Below are 17,736 nucleotides of genomic sequence, written 5' to 3' on the forward strand. Positions count from 1 at the left end.
ACCATGTTCTCTCTTGTTCGAACTACTTTACGACCCTCTCTGGCGCAACGTGCGGCCCGTGCCTTCGCTGCTCCCAGTGCTTCCGCCTTGCTTCATACACTCCCGGAGCTTCCCTATGCTTATAATGTACGTTTCGAGGCATGCAATTTAGCAGTTACTGACTATTTTTTGTTAACATAGGCTCTCGAACCCTTCATCTCGGAAGAAATTATGACGCTTCACCACCAAAAGCATCATCAAACTTATGTCAACGGATTAAACGCAGCGGAAGAATTATACGCCAAATCCCCTTCTGTCAAAGAACAAATCACTTTGCACGCAGCACTGAAATTCAATGGTGGAGGTATGAGATCAATGCTTTCGTCTTCCGATGTGGCCGTTGAATATCGTGATATAGGTCACATAAACCACACCCTGTTCTGGAAAAACCTGGCACCTGCGAGCGCAGACGGAGGAAAGCTCACCGACGGACCTCTAAAAACCGCGATTGAGAGTGACTTTGGTTCTGTCGATAACTTCAAAAAAGTTTTCAGTGCAAAAACGGCTGCTATCCAAGGAAGTGGTTGGGGCTGGCTTGTGCGTAGTCCTTGCTGGATCGGTTGACCTTACTGGCTCATGAAGGCTATATGATCAGGGTTACAATTCCGATACGAAGAAGTTGGAAATTGTCACCACTGCGAATCAAGACCCTCTCCTCTGTGAGTTATGCCATGCTGTATCCACTATGTTGGGTTATTTATTTATACTTCTTCCTAGCCCATACTCCACTCATTGGCATCGATATCTGGGAGCACGTAAGTTGGCACTTACTATTAATCGAAGACTGCGTTGGTGTTGACTATACCAACCATGCCTCATAGGCCTTCTACTTACAATACAAGAACGTGAAGCCAGACGTATGTCGTGTGTTCCCTAACGTTCACAGTTCACTGACATATTCACCTTAATTTTCAGTATCTCAATGCCATTTGGAATGTAATCAACTTCAAGGAGGCTGAGAAACGCTTGGTGGAAGTCCAGTAAATTAGCAATGTCGGTTATCCCTTCAGGTATCAGCTCCATGTACTTGTAACATGACGATAAAAGACAGGCTACATAGAAAATCTATAAAGTTTTATTGGATGAATTAAATGATGTCAATGAAAGCGCGCGCTTGACGTCATATCCTACGCGTACTCCAAAATGCAAAGTATATAAAAGCGCTTCGACGACCAGATTTCTCCATTATTCCTAAAGAACTCCTACGCCCTCAGTATCCTCTCATAGAAATGTCTGGAAGCATGCAATCCAATGTTGGAAATTCTCAGATCTACAATGATAACGAGCAAAGGTGCGTTTCTGTGATTTCAAGATTGGTACTGGGTTTGACCTCCACGTATTGTCCAGAACTTATAAGGCATCAGAAGCCGATCCGAGAGAGAGATATGAATTTGCACCGAAGAACGCACACAATGATCTCGACTCAAAGTAAGATTTAATTAATGTTATATACTTTCTTCACATCGCTCACTTCTGCTTCACAGAGACGAACGCAGCCTCGGAAACCGTCTAGCTTCCGCGCAGGAACACGGCCTTGACAACACCAGTAACAAGACTAAAGATACTGTAACAGACCCTCTGAAACCAGCACAGATGAATGGGAACGAGCCATCGAAAGGTGCGAAGATCGACGCGGAGTTGCAGAGGGAGGAGGAAGATCTACTCAGAAACAAAGGAAAAATATGATTGATCATGAACGTTCGAGCCACGAAAATCATCTGTATCCTTGACACAAGATTGTAAACATTGTACACTTCATAATTTTAGACAACCTTTGGGAAAGCAGTGGTGAATGCCGCATATCATATGTATACATGTACATGTATCGAAGTGTTAGGTCTACAGAAAGTAAGCAATACAGTGTCAAAGCTATAAATACAGTCACTATGAGATGGTGCGCGGTAGTAGACAATTTTTTGACAATTGCCTGAATTACGGGGTACAAGTTCCAACGCCTTTGAACGGTTGTGTACATTGGGTCATAGCATAGGTGGTGTCATTCAATCTTTAGGTCTGTGCCAAATTCTCCATGATCATCATCGATAGACGACTGTTTTCTTTTCCCGCGACGCGACCCAGAAGTGCTTTCGGTAAGCGAATTAGGAGAGTCTTTCGTCCGCCGCTTCCGCTCAGTTTCACGGATATTAAGCCGGATACCATATCGCGATATGAGCTACAAAAATAAAGAGGGGAGGTTTAATAAAGCCGAGACTTAGATACGAAGACGGTCCAACCTTCGTGAGTTCAGTAGATGCTCTGAGTCCAGGGAATTCCTTCGTGGAATACACACGAAAGGGTCCGCCATAGCATTCCGCCTGAATAACCCTGTCCTCATGTCCTTCGGCCTTGGAAAATAGATCGAACATGCGGTAGCGGAGTAGAAATGTACCCTCGTTTTTAACAGCGAGGTCCTTGCCACAGGGAAAGAAGAATATGCATAAGCATGCATGTTGATGAGAAAGCTGAGATCTTTGATTGCACTTACTGAAAACACAAAAATTAAAGCCCTACTCCCCTCGTAATCTATAAACTGGGGTTGCACAAAAGTCGCACCAACTAACGCATCCGTCATCTTAGAAGACTCTGTAACTGGGATGTGCCCTGTCCAGTGAACAATATCACTAGGGTGTGCCGTTCGCGAGGGACTTCCTCGTCTACTACCTATGGAGTATGCCGAGGAAGTAGTCAACGGAAGACCTTGAATAGATGATCCAGGGGTGTATCCATGAGAATCGTAAGATACGGGACCATAGTGACTTGAAGCGATCGTAGTGGAAGAGGACGGATTGAACTTTCTTGGACCCGATTTTGTTGTAGGTGAGCCCAGCGATACGGCATCGATGACGGGAAAAAGATCAACGGTACACAACAATCCTAGTATTTGAATCTCCCTACACGACTAGCATATTGCGACCGCTAAAGCATGTAAGAGTGACCGACTCACTCACTCGAACGTGAGCTCTCGCACCCCGTCTGGCGCTGTTTCATCCAAGACTTCAAAGAATTTTAATACGACCACAGGCGGTGGGTCAAGTGGTCGCCGGTCGACGCGAGCATACCTACAGACGTTGATAATCAGTGGATAAGGAAGAGAAGAAGGCGCGTACTTTCGGCCAAGGTCAGCTTTCTGAATTTCACACAGCTCACTACGAATGATTTTCCCAGCAAATTGGCCACACTGAAACCGAATAGGTAATGAACATAAACCGATTCCTGTTGGATAGGCGACATCAGTCATCTGCTGAGGCGGTGGAATACAAGCGGTGCTGGAGTTTTCGGAACGCCGAAAGGTGGAATGGTGGATGCGATCATAAGATAGGCCGCCAGGATGGTGGTTATGGGAGGCAGGGTACATGGTTGAGGGGAAAATGATGAGTGGCTCTTAGGAAAATAGACGAGTTTCATAAAGTGGCATAGGTAATCCTTGAGTTGTGTAAGATGTGAATGGCTGTAATAGTAAGAAGCCTAAGGTGAGGACAGAGTACTGAAGCTTGAGGACTTTAAAGCCAGCACCTGTGGCCCTGGGCATTTTGAGTTCCTGGATAGATCAATATCCTAATCGGGTAGGTACCACCCACGGAGACGGATGGAAATTAAGCTTGCCTCGGGCCGACTCCCAGTTCTTTGGTTGTCACAAAATCATGGGAGTGCGCCATGTACCGGTTGTGCGTACTGGTCCAAGCCTATCAAATCTTTGACTGGAATGGCGTCTGATGTTCACTATCTGCAGCAACATTCATTGAAAGAGTTATTGCTGTGACCTGTCCCTTGCCACAGGTCGTATGACCCGGAAGGCTGGACACGTTTACGACAGTATTTACGGAGGGAACTATCGCGGCACCAAAAGCAAAAGATCGAAGAGAAGGTCCTCAAATGGAAAGCAGCATTTGTGTTCTCCTTACAGAATCTTACTCGATGCCTTCGATGATGTCGATGAAATTGTAGAACGGATGAGAATCGAACGATACGGAAGTTCAACCCCACTATTCACTTCAAAAAACATGGGGGGTCTGTGTCTAAAGGTAATAGCGCAGCAGACCCAGAAAACTCTGAAGGAGTGCTGGACAAAAAAAAAGGCTGTTCAAAACACAAACTGGAAGTTTGAAAGAAGGTTACTAGTTGAGATACTCTTTGCTTACAGAAATCCTGAGGGATGATATACTATCATATATCATTTAAGTTTGTGTTCCAGGAAAAGGTTGATCTGAAATGCGGATATTAACTGAAACGACTAACACACACACGGGTGATGATATTGGAGGGTAGTATTCTAGCCTTTGTCACTTGGTCCTTCGAGATGATTTGACCAAGGAAAGGAAGCAGACTAAATGCGACCAGGCATCTAAAAGAGGAGTGCCCTGATGGCTCGCGGAACTTTAGATAACGTCCAGAAGACGGTACAGTACCTAGACCAGGTCTGTAAGATGCGACCACATGAGATGTTTTTGTATATCGGTCGTTTGTGACATGGCAGGGAACATATGCATCGAGGGAGCGATTTGCTTAGGTTTCCGCAGACGCCGCTTGCTTCGATTCTTGGGGCACTAGCTAATCTGTCATATTAGATTTGGGGGCTTCCTATGTTACGCGGAGAACTAAAGATAATTCGGACAGGGGATGAAAAGTGGCACTGTGGCAGATACATTTTATTGGTCCGGGCTGACAAGGGTGATGATGATTGACTCTGCTGGAGTCTCTCGAGGTGACACCCCTCACAGTTGGTGAACATAAGCCAATGTATATGCATGTTCAAACATTCATAAGTGGCAGTTATGTCAGCTCACGAACGGTACCAGTAGATGTCCAGGGAAAACACTGCCTGCTTAATCGGCGAGAAAAGCAGCGGCGGTACGTACATCTATCGGGAACATTGTTGTACCTGCGATAGAGTTGAAACATCGAACAGCTTCTGAATATGACGACAGACTTCAGGTTATTAGACCCAGAATCTGCTGATGTTTCAAATGATATCTGAACTTCAAGCAGGAAAATTGGAGTTATGTGTACTTTGGTGGATTTTTAAAACCTGGGGGGCATGTACAGGCCGGAATCCATAAGAGGGAGGGATATTTTCATTTAGTAGGGAGCATGATAGGTTACATTAGAATTGAACTATAATAGACCGCATCTGCAAAACCTGGAAACTCGCCTTATAGCTGAAAGCAACCGGGAGCGCTATCCAGCTGCAAAAACATTCAGAGCAGTTTGTAAGAACCTGCTCTGAGGGCTCTAGGTGCTCGGGAGCACACTCAGTTGCTCTCAGGTAGCCGAATTTACATGATTCACGGATGACCTGCTTAACCTTAAACTAGAGTGTTTGACGCCTGCCGCTTGCGGCCTTTTGACAGTAGGCAGGTTAAAATTGGAAACGCATCAGAAATAGTTGCTTTAGATTCGCAGGCCAGAATTTACGAGAGGGAAAATTTGAAGGGGGAGAAAAAGTTCGTTCAGTCATGAGTTTTTGATGAAGGTTGTGAGGCGTGGGAAAATGAAAATGCGGTACACAAGGATACACACGGCGTGGTTCGCTAGCGTCATACGGTCTAATTCTTTCTTCCCCACCGCTATCAATGCCCGCCAGACCTGGACGCGGCAGTCAAGAGGGCTACCATTCCTCCTCACCACCTTCTGTTGATGCTCACCATCTTGATCCTTTTAGCTCAACGCAAGGAGCCCACTCGCAACAACGGTACTACGACAATGAGTCTGTCGATGACAACAGAAGAGATACATATACCTCAGATGGTAGCGGTGGACCGCTTCATGAGCAAGCATATTATGACCAGAACACCCCCTATGACCCATATCGTAAGAATACAAGTTCTTTGCCTTTTCGTCAAATTTCTCATCTATATGCAGCTACTCACGATCCTGATTCTGACGGCGACGTTTATGGCCAGCGGTATGCCCCTTCAGCGGAGTCTTTGGGTCCTCGAATGAACTCAGACTTTACATCGACGCCAACAATTGTGGATTACTCCACTGGAGCCCGCGACTCTTATCCAGCATGGTCCTCAGACCGTCAAATTCCCTTGTCCAAGGAAGAAATTGAGGATATATTTTTGGATCTTACTCAAAAGTTCGGCTTTCAGCGGGATTCGATGCGCAACATGGTGAGTTGATTAGCTTCTTCATTCTAACTTTTCTCACTCTTCACGTTTCTAGTTCGACTTCCTCATGCAATTGCTCGACAGTAGAGCTTCTAGAATGTCACCAAATCAAGCTCTACTCACACTTCATGCCGATTACATTGGTGGGCACAACGCCAACTATCGCAAATGGTACTTCGCGGCACAACTAGACCTTGACGACGCAATTGGCCAAGTTCAGAACCCCGGTCTCAACCGCTTGAAATCGAAACGTGGTGGAGGCAAACGGCCCCCTCATGAAAAGTCACTGTCCACTGCATTGGAGCGATGGCGTCAGGCAATGAACAACATGTCGCAGTATGACCGTCTCCGCCAAATTGCGTTATACTTGCTCTGTTGGGGTGAAGCGGCCCAAGTTCGCTTTGTACCAGAATGTCTTTGCTTCATTTTTAAGTGTGCAGACGATTACTACCGGTCTCCTGAATGCCAGAACAGGATTGAACCAGTTCCGGAGGGTTTATATCTACGAGCAGTTGTGAAGCCGTTATACAGGTTCATTCGGGACCAAGGATATGAAGTGCAGGATGGAAAGTTTGTGCGGCGAGAGCGGGATCATCAAGACATCATTGGATATGACGACGTAAATCAGCTCTTCTGGTATCCTGAGGGCATTGCCAGAATCGTCCTCAATGACAAAACGAGGCTTGTCGATCTCGCGCCTTCTCAGCGATTCATGAAATTTGACCGGATTGACTGGAATCGGGCCTTTTTCAAAACTTACTACGAGAAGCGCTCATTCGGTCATCTTTTGATCAACTTCAACCGTATATGGGTCATTCACATTTCGGTCTTTTACTTTTACACTTCCTTCAACTCGCCCACCATCTATGATGTTAATGGTGTGTCCACTCCTGCGATGACCTGGAGTGCTGTCGCTTTGGGAGGTGCTGTTGCCTCTATCATCATGATACTTGCCACTCTTGCCGAATTCTCCTACATTCCCACGACTTGGAACAACACTTCACACTTGACTCGTCGGCTTGTCTTCCTTCTGGTTACCCTTGGATTGACCTGTGGGCCGACATTTTACATTGCCATCGCTGTACATAACGGCTCCGCTGGTCAATTAGCACTTATTCTCGGTATCGTTCAATTCTTCATCTCCGTGGTGGCTGTTTTGCTGTTTTCCATAATGCCATCTGGTCGCATGTTCGGAGATCGCGTTGCTGGAAAGTCGCGAAAATATCTTGCCAGCCAAACCTTCACTGCGTCGTACCCGTCGCTCTCCAGCGGACCCCGTTTAGCCTCCTTTGTCTTGTGGATCCTCGTTTTCGGTTGCAAGTTCGTCGAGTCGTACTTTTATTTGACTCTTTCGTTCCGAGACCCGATTCGTGTCATGGTCGGGATGAAGATACAGGGATGCACCGACAAATACTTTGGAAACGGTCTTTGCACCAACCAGGCTGCTTTCACCTTGACAATTATGTATCTCATGGACTTGGTTCTATTTTTCCTTGACACTTTCCTCTGGTATATCATCTGGAATACTGTGATGAGTATAGGACGAAGTTTTTTCTTGGGCTTGAGTATTTGGACACCGTGGGAAGACATTTTCACTAGACTCCCGAAACGGATTTACTCGAAGCTGCTTGCAAGCCAGGACATGGAAGTCAAGTATAAACCAAAGGTAAGATTTCAGTATTCATATGATGTAAGCATACGATGTCATGTCTGCTATGTTAGGTCCTTGTGTCACAAATTTGGAACGCCATCATTATCTCCATGTATCGCGAGCACTTACTCTCCATCGATCATGTTCAGAAATTACTTTATCATCAAGTAGAAACGGGTGATGGTGGAAAACGAAGTCTGCGAGCTCCACCATTTTTCATTTCACAGCGGGACAAAGGATTCAAAGGCGAATTTTTCCCTCCTGGCAGCGAAGCTGAACGTCGCATTTCGTTTTTTGCCCAATCAATGACTACAGAGATGCCTTCACCCCTGCCTGTGGATGCAATGCCTACTTTCACAGTCTTGACACCTCATTACAGCGAAAAGGTAGTGCCTTATGTATGGATTGTGATGCGCAACTGATGTCTTCTAGATCTTATTCTCGCTCCGAGAAATCATTCGTGAAGAAGACAAAATGTCGCGTGTAACTGTTCTGGATTATTTGAAACAGCTTCACCCCGTCGAATGGGAGAATTTCGTTAAAGACACCAAGATCCTGGCTGAAGAGTCTGCGATGTTCAATGGAACGAACCCGTTCAGTGGCGATGAGAAGGCTCAGGCGAAGGTGGATGATATTCCTTTCCACTTCATCGGCTTCAAAAGTGCTGCTCCTGAATTTACCCTCCGTACTCGTATCTGGGCTTCACTCCGTGCACAAACGCTTTACCGCACAGTATCTGGCATGATGAATTATTCCAAAGCGATCAAACTTATGTATCGTGTCGAAAACCCCGAAGTTGTTCAGGTTTTCGGTGGTAACACCGATAAACTCGAACGTGAGCTCGAACGCATGGCTCGCAGGAAGTTCAAGTTTGTGGTATCCATGCAGCGTTATTCAAAGTTCAACAAGGAAGAGCAAGAGAATGCTGAGTTCTTGCTTCGTGCTTATCCGGACCTCCAAATCGCATATTTGGAAGAAGAACCCCCCAGGAAGGAAGGAGGCGATCCACGAATCTTCTCTGCTCTTATTGATGGCCATAGCGAATTCATTGCGGATACCAGTAGGCGTCGGCCGAAATTCAGAGTCGAATTGCCGGGAAACCCTATTCTCGGCGATGGGAAATCGGACAATCAAAATCATGCCATCATCTTCTATCGTGGCGAGTATCTGCAGCTCATCGATGCCAATCAAGACAACTATCTTGAGGAGTGTTTGAAGATTAGGAATATTCTCGGCGAGTTTGAAGAATGTGGTGTGTCTAGCCAAAGCCCGTACGCTCAATGGGGACATAAGGATTTCAAAACTGCTCCTGTTGCCATCGTTGGTGCACGCGAGTACATCTTTTCTGAAAACATTGGTATCCTCGGCGATCTTGCTGCTGGCAAGGAACAAACATTTGGTACATTGTTTGCCAGGTCCATGGCTTGGATTGGTGGAAAGCTTCATTACGGTCATCCCGATTTTCTTAATGCTCTCTACATGAACACTCGGGGTGGGGTTTCGAAGGCTCAGAAGGGTCTACATCTGAACGAAGATATCTACGCTGGTATGAACGCATTCGGTCGTGGTGGACGTATCAAGCATACCGAGTATTTCCAGTGCGGGAAAGGGCGTGATCTTGGTTTTGGTACCATCCTAAACTTCCAAACCAAAATCGGTACGGGTATGGGTGAACAGATGCTTAGTCGAGAGTATTACTATTTAGGTACTCAATTGCCCATCGACCGTTTTTTGACGTTTTACTATGGTCATCCCGGATTCCATATCAACAACATGCTGGTCATCCTCTCGGTGCAAATATTTGTTGTGACTAGTAGGTCAATCTAGTGGTCATCTCTCATAGTACTGACTGTCATTTGCTAGTGGTGTTCATTGGAACTTTAACAAGTTCTGTCTCCGTTTGTCAGTACACGAGTTCCGGTCAACTTATCGGCGGTCAAACGGGATGCTATAACTTGTTCCCTGTATTTCAATGGATCGAACACCGTATCATCAGTATCTTCTTGGTATTCATGATTTCATTTTTGCCCCTTTTCTTGCAAGGTATGTTTGTGCTCTTCCTGCATCCATAGTGTACGAATACATTTGCTGACTTCTTATCGTTTTTTCGTTCTTAGAACTCATTGAACGCGGTACATGGAAGGCCATTTTCCGATTAGCGAAGCAATTTGGTTCATTGTCCCCTGCTTTCGAAGTGTTCTCAACCCAAATCTACACCCATTCAATCCTCAGTAATTTGACGTTCGGAGGAGCACGGTACATCGCGACTGGACGTGGTTTCGCAACAAGCAGGATAACCTTCAACATACTGTACTCCCGTTTCGCTGGTCCTAGTATTTATCTGGGAATGCGAACGTTAATCATGTTGCTCTATGTCACCCTTACGCTTTGGACACCATGGATCATCTACTTCTGGGTTTCTATCATTGCGCTCTGTGTGTCGCCCTTCCTATTCAACCCTCATCAGTTCGTCTTCTCCGATTTCGTGATTGATTATAGGTAAGGTTCATCCCATCTTGGTTGTGTCGCGCTAATCGTTCTGTCTGAAGGCAATTCCTTCGTTGGATGTCTCGTGGTAATTCGCGTTCACACATCAACTCCTGGATTGGGTACTGTCGTTTGTCGCGAACAATGATCACAGGTTACAAAAAAAAGAAGCTCGGACATCCTTCAGAAAAGCTTTCTGGCGACGTGCCTCGTGCGACTTGGAGGGCCGTCCTTTTCTCTGAAGTCGTCTTTCCCATTGTGATGGCCATCCTTTTCGTCATTGCGTACATGTTCGTGAAATCTTTCCCAGTGAATGGTACTCAACCGCCTTCACCATTGATTCGTATCGCTGTTATCTCGTTGGGACCTATCGTTTGGAATGCTGCTGTGTTGTTGACACTTTTCTTGGTCTCTCTGTTCCTTGGCCCAATGTTGGACCCGCTCTTCCCAATGTTTGGATCTGTGATGGCGTTTATAGCCCATGCTCTCGGTGCGCTAGGAATGATTGGATTCTTCGAGTTCCTGGTAAGCGTTTATACTTAGATTGTGACATTCACTAACTTTTTTGTCAACGCTCAGTGGTTCCTCGAACTTTGGGACGTTTCACATGCTGTCCTTGGTCTCATCACCGTCATCGCAATTCAACGCGCGGTCCACAAAGTTCTCATTGCCGTTTTCCTTTCACGAGAATTCAAGCACGACGAAACGAATCGCGCCTGGTGGACTGGAAGATGGTATGGGCGAGGGCTTGGAGCCCACGTTATGTCTCAGCCCGCTCGTGAATTTGTGGTCAAGATTATCGAACTTTGCCTATGGAGCTCAGATTTAATCATCGGACATGTCCTATTGTTCATGCTGACTCCTCCTGTGCTGATCCCCTACTTTGATCGTGTGCATGCCACGTTGCTATGTATGTGTTGTTCCTTGCTCTTTGAAACGGCGAGCTCATGTCTTTCAGTTTGGCTACGTCCGTCGAAGCAAATACGGGCACCGTTATACTCCATCAAGCAAAAACGACAACGTCGTTGGATAGTAAGTGATCAGGATTCTTACTTGTTTGTATGCTTCATGGCCGACTGGTTTTCAGATTATTAAATATGGTACTATCTATATCCTTGTCCTTGTCATCTTTATAGCATTAATAGCTATACGTGAGTGGCCCTCATCATCCAACTTTTTTTTTGTGGTTTTCTCACAAGCACTTCGTAGCTGCCATCTTCCGGACGGCTCTCCACCTCAACTGTTCACTCTGCAACAGTATTTAATGTACATTGGATATAGTACCTTCAACGCTTTACGATCAACGACCATTTGATATAATACACCCATCATAGACTTTCTACTACGCATTGTACTCAGCTGTCTTCATATGCTAACTCCGTTTCATGGACTCTTCCCTTCTTTGGTCGTTTTTCGTCGTCGTCAGGCAATCCATAGCCTATTCATTCCATGCGGACATACCATATTGTACTGAAATATCCATATACAGTTTCTTGGTCCTTTAGCAAACAACGGAAACGCTCAGAGTATGGTCGGGAGTAACGTGCTTATTTCGGACTGCTTTAGACTCCTGTGTTTTCTTACCTTCCGAAATGCATGATACGGAAATAAATTTTGCCTGGCAGGAACCCATAGGTCAAAAGCAGATTCAATCTTGAATTCCGAACGAATTTACTAATGAGAACAGCGGTGGAAATTGAGAGGTAGCAGATGGTAGCCGGGTGGAATTTGAGTGGTTGGTTCATTTTCTTTGAATATCATCAACTTTACCCTCTTCCACCTCGCGCTTGCAGCGTATGGAATTCGAACTTACACAAGGATTGCTGGAACGTGATATTTGAAGGTGACGTCGACTACATACGATTGCATTCATTCGGGTTTCCCTTTCATTTAACCGCTTATGTTTTCCTCATCCTGGATCCATCCAGATCCATCCGACCCACAATAAGTACTACAGCGACAGGTTATGAAGAGGGTAAACATGAAAATAGGCGTAGACCGTGTTTCCATCAGCCGTCGCTTGCGCGTTAAAACCTAACCTTCTCTCGGCTTCTCTCATAACCTTCTAGCCTCATCCATCGCCGTAATAAAATGGCTAGTGCTTTCTAGCGCAACTAAGAGTGGATCATGAGGGCTCAAGAATCATCTGCTACTGTTTCGCCCTATTACACATGCCAACAATGCCGAAGGTTGGATTAGGTCGTCAGGCAGGTTCCAGCTCCATCTTGTGATTCTTTTGTTCCCCTTCCCAGATCAGCAACGGCAAGTTTCTTTTAATAACTGAAAGGAATAGGGTTTCGGACCTTGATGATATATGATGTAGGCATGGTGGAGATGATGTAGGAGGATATAGGTGATATACTTGGGATGACACGTATGCGGTACACCTCAAGGTACACTTTGTTTTTCAAGTTAATATACCGTCAGTGGTCACGCATCCGCATGAAAGCTAGCAGGGGTAGTGCATGGCACGTCCTCTTCTTTCGATTTGAATTTCGATGGATCTAAGTCTGGGTAATATGATTTAAAAGGTAGGCCTCTCGAGAAGAAGGGGGTTCAACTTCTGCAAGGAGTTTTCCCTCTACCGGCGTTCTCGAGTGTTCTCTCTCTGTCTTTCTGTCAACTTTCATCTTCAACCTGCTTTGAACCATGAAGTTCACCACTGCTGCCTCTCTCGTCTCGGTCGGTTTGGTGTCCACCGTTGATGCTGCTAGGACTTTCACGGTGAGTTCTCCACACCTTAACTTTGGCATGGTCAGTTATAATGTACTGACTACCGTTCGGATTTTTTTTCCCTGTAGGTCTATAACGGATGTCCTTTCACGATCTGGTGAGCTGTTGTTGTCGAGATCGGTACCAGAGAAATACCAGAGCTAACGGACTCCTGCTCCTCTTCTCCTTTTTCAAAAGGCCTGCGGTACGATTTCGCGTTCGATCGAACTCATATTTGCTCATGTGTCCTTTCCGCCCACTCCTCTTCCTTTGTCGTTTCTTGTTTTTTTCTCTTCTGCCGTCTTCTCAAACGTTCGCTGTAACTCGTGCTGGGTGCAACCATATCTAATTATAGATGTTCACCGGCGTCAACCAAGCAACAGCTTCGCCTGCTTATACCACCGGGTAAGCAAAATCACCCAGCTTTTCTCCGAGTGGTTCCATTCCCTGATCTATGTTCAATGATTCTTGCAACCCGTTTTTACTATATTCACTTGATGCTTTATGACATCCCTCGGTCATACGTGATACGCCACATATAAACATGAACATAAACAACACGAACAACGATGGAATTATAATAATCACATATGGATAATGATATGTAGGTGGGCAGCCAATGCCTACACTGCCGTCAGTTTCTCCGTGCCAGATAATTGGCAGGCTGGTCGTATTTGGGTGGGTTATTTGGGAGTGGAACTTTTGTGTGACATCTGCTGATGAGCATGCTTTAGGCCCGAAGAGACTGTGATTTCAGTGTCAACCCGGGACCGAACTCGTGTCTTGATGGTGGATGCAATGGAGGGTTGGTTTGTGATCCTACGACTGGTACTGTACGTTGGGGTTTTGTTTTGGTTTCTTTGGGAGGTAGAGCGACGTACCTGACTGGCCCCCCTCCCCTGCACCTTTTCTCGCTGCCTTTGCTTTCATACTTTTCTAGGGTGTGCCACCAGCTTCACTCGCCGAGTTCACTCTGTCCGGTGCCGGAGGTCTGGACTACTTCGATAGTGCGTGTCCCCCAAACTTCTTCTAGATTTAGATCATCATCGAACTCAACTCAATCTCTTTCCGCAAGTCTCCTTTGTCGACGGATACAATCTTCCCATAAGGTAAGAACAAACCCCCCACATACCATACAACATCTATTTGAAGACGTTAACCTACTCTCCAATTCATTCATTCCTGGTGGCCTTTTCTTCCTGTTACTTATGTCTTTGTGTGCTCCTTCATCTAGCATCACCAACAACGTGAACTGCCCCGCGCCCATTTGTGCAGTTGACCTTGGTCCCAACTGTGAGTGTTTTATTCCATTTTCCAGATTTATCTCATGGACGTGATTTTACTCATATACATTTTATTACAGGCCCCGCCCCACTTGCTGGTCCTTTCGATTCCACCGGGTTCCCTGTTGGATGCAAGTCCGCTTGTGTGAGTCTTTCTCCTTTTTTCTCCCCCCCCTTGGTCAAGTACCAATAACTTTTTTCATTGACTGTAGGACGCGAACCTCGACGGTGATCAACGTAAGTTGATCACTTCCTTCCTTCTCCATGTCTAAGGAGAACCCACGCTTGACTCACCTGTTTACCTCAACAACAACAGAAAACTCCCCCAACTGCTGTTCGGGCCAATACGATACCCCGGCGACGTGCCCGGTGTCTGGGGTGGAGTATTATACTTATTTCAGTGCGTAGATGGATTTCTCTCTCTCTCTCTCTCTCTCTTTGTGTGTGTGTTGCGAGGGGTTGCTGATTATTGATTCTTCCCTTCTTTTTTCCGCCTTTCGCTTCCTCTCTGTCTCCCTCCTCCAAACAGAGGACGCATGCCCCGATGCCTACGCCTACGCCTACGACGAGTCCAGCGAAAGCGCGCTCTGGACTTGCGCCGACTCCCTCAACGCGGATTACACTATCACATTCTGTCCTCCTGCTTAAACTTAAAGACTCTCTTTCTACTGAATATAAACTTGTTCCCCACTGGTACCGCTCTATTTCTTGTATATAGGTATATACTACGCAGTGCAATTGAATACACTTGAGATGAAAACGCTCGAAGTGGAAAGACTCAGTGAAATGGAAAGACTTGAAATGGAAAGACTTGAAATGAAATAAGGGGGGATTGTATTTTGGTACTACTTTACCTGCAGCCTTAGGGGAGGAGGAGGAAAGAGGAGGAGGTTGTGTAGTAGGTTCTGATGAATAAGATGGTTGGTAACATATGTTATCCACTTGTTTGCTTGCCGCCTCGGAGAGGCGGCTTTTACGAGTTCAGGTTCTCAATATCCAATGCATATATTGCAACTGCAGCCTGTTTTTGGCCCCTTTTATGTAGCTGGATATTATCAGTGTTTATGTTACCGTTATATGAAAATCTTCCATTATCTGCTATACCATCATAATACCATACCTTTCCATCTTGGTCTATAATTCTAGCTGAATAATGAGCCTCACCAAAATATATTATACCTGATAAAGAATATTTTTGGTTTTTGTTTGATGCATCTTGCACTGTCAATGTCATTTCAATGTAGGGTATGTCTTTTCCTTGGTCAGGTTGAGATAGCTGGAATGCAATAATTGGAGGGTAAACATTCATACTGTAAAGAATATGGATATTTGTATTACAAGAACTGCATTTGTGTCTTGTAGTATGATAATGGTGATGAATCCAATCAGATATGCTATCATATGGCTCAGTGGAATCCAGTAAGGAGCTATGTAAAGTGAGATTCGGTCTATCTAACAGGTGATTCTGATTTTTTGGGCATGTATATGTTCCAGTAAAAACTGTGGTATTAATGTTTAGTAATGCATCACATATCAATCCTGCTACTGTATATTTACCCCATTCAAATGTACTAGGTGCATTTGAGTAGAGTTTTGTATGTACAGCATCTCGAACTTCATTCAAAGTAACAATTCCATTGTTATACTTTTCCAAATGCTGTGCCAGAACCACCTGAACTTCATTAGATGAATGCATAAAAGTGTCATACCATACAGTTGGATTAGAGGACCAAATAGCAAGGAATACTGCTATAACTGAATCATATGCACAGCTATTGTTTTCCCAAGTTGGTCCAAATTTAGGCATTATGTATCCAACAGATTTTTTCTTTTTCATCGGACTGTTTTCTGGTGTTGCTTCAGGGCTGATATGAAGCTTCCGTTTTCCAAATAAGCCCATTGATGGAATATAAAAGTTTTGATTGTCTGCGGATTGATTGTCTGCAGTTTCATTGATTACTAGAGTGGAATTTGGTGCAATATGAAGCTTGTTTGTATATGTAAAAGGACCACTAGGTGGCTGCAGTATCTGGCTGCATAGTCCTTTTGTTCCTTTTGCAGTTTCCAAGTTATTTCTTATACCAGCAGTTACATCTGCAGTAATTTTTGTATTACTTGTATCACTTTTCATGATAATCTGCCATTTGACTTCATCTAAGTCAAACTGCTTCCAAGGGTCTTTGGAAGACCATTTTATTGCACTTGGTACATTTTTTGGAACATAATGTTTGCCTTTCCATTTCTGATATGCTTTGATTAAATCTTGCCTATATGTGCCTTTGATTGAAGAACATATTTGATTTTCATATTGAAGCCTTGTAATCTCATCCAAAATTTCTAATTCCCTAAATTCTTCACGTGTATCTACATACTTGTGTTCAGTTAATTTACGTGGTGAAAACCCTTGTATCAATAAAGTTCCTGATGCTGTTGAACCTCTTGACAGGGCGGTATAAATACCATGATAATCCTTGCAGTTATTGATATCAACTACATTAATAGGCCTGGTTTTACCCTGAGATGCAAAATCAGTCATTGCAAAATTAGGTAGAACTTCAACTTGTTCTCTGGTAACATTGACTGCACATCCATTTGGTAATGTAATTTGCATTGAGTTGGTAGTAGAATACACTGGTACTACATTCTTTGGTAAACCAGTAATTTCTACTATTTTCCCATCAGGTAAGTTAATTAATTTTATAAACAATACATCCAGCATGAGTTGCCCTCTTGATCCTTTCTTAGTCTGCCACCCATACACTGTTCCTTCCTGACCTTTTGTTATACAAAGTTCTGTTGCTAGGTTTCTTCGGATCATAACAGGCATATTTACACAAAGTGAATAATTTTGATGGTACATGTGAATCTGAAGAGCTGTGATTGAGAGACCACAAAAGTTTTTGTACATCATCTGTCATTTCTTTGATGGAAAGTAATTTCTTTTTTGTTCTCTTTTCATCTAGAGCATTATCATTAGACTGCCTGGCTACATCTTCAGAGTAGAAGTTAGTCAAATTAGACATATTCTCTGCAGCAAATCTTTCACAACCAATCTGATTAATCTCATCTTTATCAATATTTAGTGCAGTGATCATTGGTACATTCCTGAACTCAGATTTACAAATTGAGTCAGCACCTGGGACATTTGCAGAAATCCGAGATCTCAGAAATGCTATATCACTTGGTGTGCATTTTTTATATCTCATGTTCTCTAGTACAGTCCGGAATTTGTTATCCTCAGCAGTCATATTTTTCTGGCGCATATTTTGCCTTAAAATTACCACTGTGGTAACACGGTGCCATATTGATTTCCCCATACCATCTTCTTGTTGACTATTGCTTTTACCTGACACCCCAATAGTCTGAGAGTAAAGTGGTGAACCTAAAGCAGGTGGCAGTTGTGCAAAATCACCAGCAAAAATCATATTCATGCCTCCAAACTCTGTATCTAGCT

The 17,736-nt window shown here is 44.5% G+C and overlaps 6 protein-coding genes across 6 annotated transcripts; 4 read left to right on the plus strand and 2 right to left on the minus strand.

The window, feature by feature from the left end:
• Window positions 1-57: 57 nt before the first annotated feature.
• Window positions 58-1,023, plus strand: C8R40DRAFT_995924 (Manganese/iron superoxide dismutase; the record flags this gene model as incomplete). Its single annotated transcript, XM_046236780.1, has 7 exons — window positions 58-126; window positions 181-343; window positions 398-576; window positions 635-698; window positions 757-794; window positions 861-896; window positions 955-1,023. Coding segments are annotated over 7 exons (618 nt in total), but the record flags the coding sequence as incomplete, so codon positions are not given.
• Window positions 1,024-1,111: 88 nt separating this feature from the next.
• C8R40DRAFT_1239862 (uncharacterized protein) lies at window positions 1,112-1,791 on the plus strand. The gene is made up of 3 exons (XM_046233495.1): window positions 1,112-1,330; window positions 1,387-1,467; window positions 1,524-1,791. Exons 1-3 carry the CDS (start codon window positions 1,269-1,271, stop codon window positions 1,723-1,725), a joined length of 345 nt encoding a protein of 114 aa, XP_046082617.1. The 5' UTR covers window positions 1,112-1,268; the 3' UTR covers window positions 1,726-1,791.
• C8R40DRAFT_1207673 (velvet factor-domain-containing protein) lies at window positions 1,740-3,277 on the minus strand (the record flags this gene model as incomplete). The annotated part of the gene is made up of 5 exons (XM_046233171.1): window positions 1,740-2,212; window positions 2,274-2,450; window positions 2,525-2,930; window positions 2,994-3,098; window positions 3,147-3,277. 5 exons carry the CDS (start codon window positions 3,275-3,277, stop codon window positions 2,036-2,038), a joined length of 996 nt encoding a protein of 331 aa, XP_046082618.1. The 3' UTR covers window positions 1,740-2,035.
• Window positions 3,278-5,609: 2,332 nt separating this feature from the next.
• Window positions 5,610-11,552, plus strand: C8R40DRAFT_1174651 (1,3-beta-glucan synthase; the record flags this gene model as incomplete). The annotated part of the gene is made up of 12 exons (XM_046232205.1): window positions 5,610-5,847; window positions 5,899-6,152; window positions 6,205-7,815; window positions 7,872-8,186; window positions 8,233-9,613; window positions 9,664-9,843; window positions 9,918-10,299; window positions 10,350-10,812; window positions 10,867-11,197; window positions 11,246-11,319; window positions 11,375-11,438; window positions 11,497-11,552. 12 exons carry the CDS (start codon window positions 5,610-5,612, stop codon window positions 11,550-11,552), a joined length of 5,349 nt encoding a protein of 1,782 aa, XP_046082619.1.
• A 1,118-nt stretch (window positions 11,553-12,670) lies between these two features.
• C8R40DRAFT_561169 (thaumatin-like protein) lies at window positions 12,671-15,060 on the plus strand. Its single transcript, XM_046235467.1, has 14 exons — window positions 12,671-12,680; window positions 12,737-13,011; window positions 13,089-13,117; window positions 13,198-13,204; window positions 13,355-13,404; window positions 13,608-13,677; window positions 13,734-13,832; window positions 13,940-14,006; window positions 14,075-14,108; window positions 14,234-14,292; window positions 14,363-14,427; window positions 14,495-14,519; window positions 14,599-14,682; window positions 14,812-15,060. Exons 2-14 carry the CDS (start codon window positions 12,937-12,939, stop codon window positions 14,928-14,930), a joined length of 783 nt encoding a protein of 260 aa, XP_046082620.1. The 5' UTR covers window positions 12,671-12,680; window positions 12,737-12,936; the 3' UTR covers window positions 14,931-15,060.
• A 1,055-nt stretch (window positions 15,061-16,115) lies between these two features.
• Window positions 16,116-17,707, minus strand: C8R40DRAFT_1162715 (uncharacterized protein; the record flags this gene model as incomplete). The annotated part of the gene is made up of 6 exons (XM_046230271.1): window positions 16,116-16,208; window positions 16,504-16,646; window positions 16,674-16,772; window positions 16,797-16,926; window positions 16,951-17,148; window positions 17,189-17,707. 6 exons carry the CDS (start codon window positions 17,705-17,707, stop codon window positions 16,116-16,118), a joined length of 1,182 nt encoding a protein of 393 aa, XP_046082621.1.
• Between the last annotated feature and the right edge of the window lie 29 nt (window positions 17,708-17,736).

The sequence above is a fragment of the Lentinula edodes genome (assembly GCF_021015755.1).
Source record: "Lentinula edodes strain Le(Bin) 0899 ss11 chromosome Unknown C8R40scaffold_37, whole genome shotgun sequence".
Classification (NCBI taxonomy): Eukaryota; Fungi; Basidiomycota; class Agaricomycetes; order Agaricales; family Omphalotaceae; genus Lentinula; species Lentinula edodes.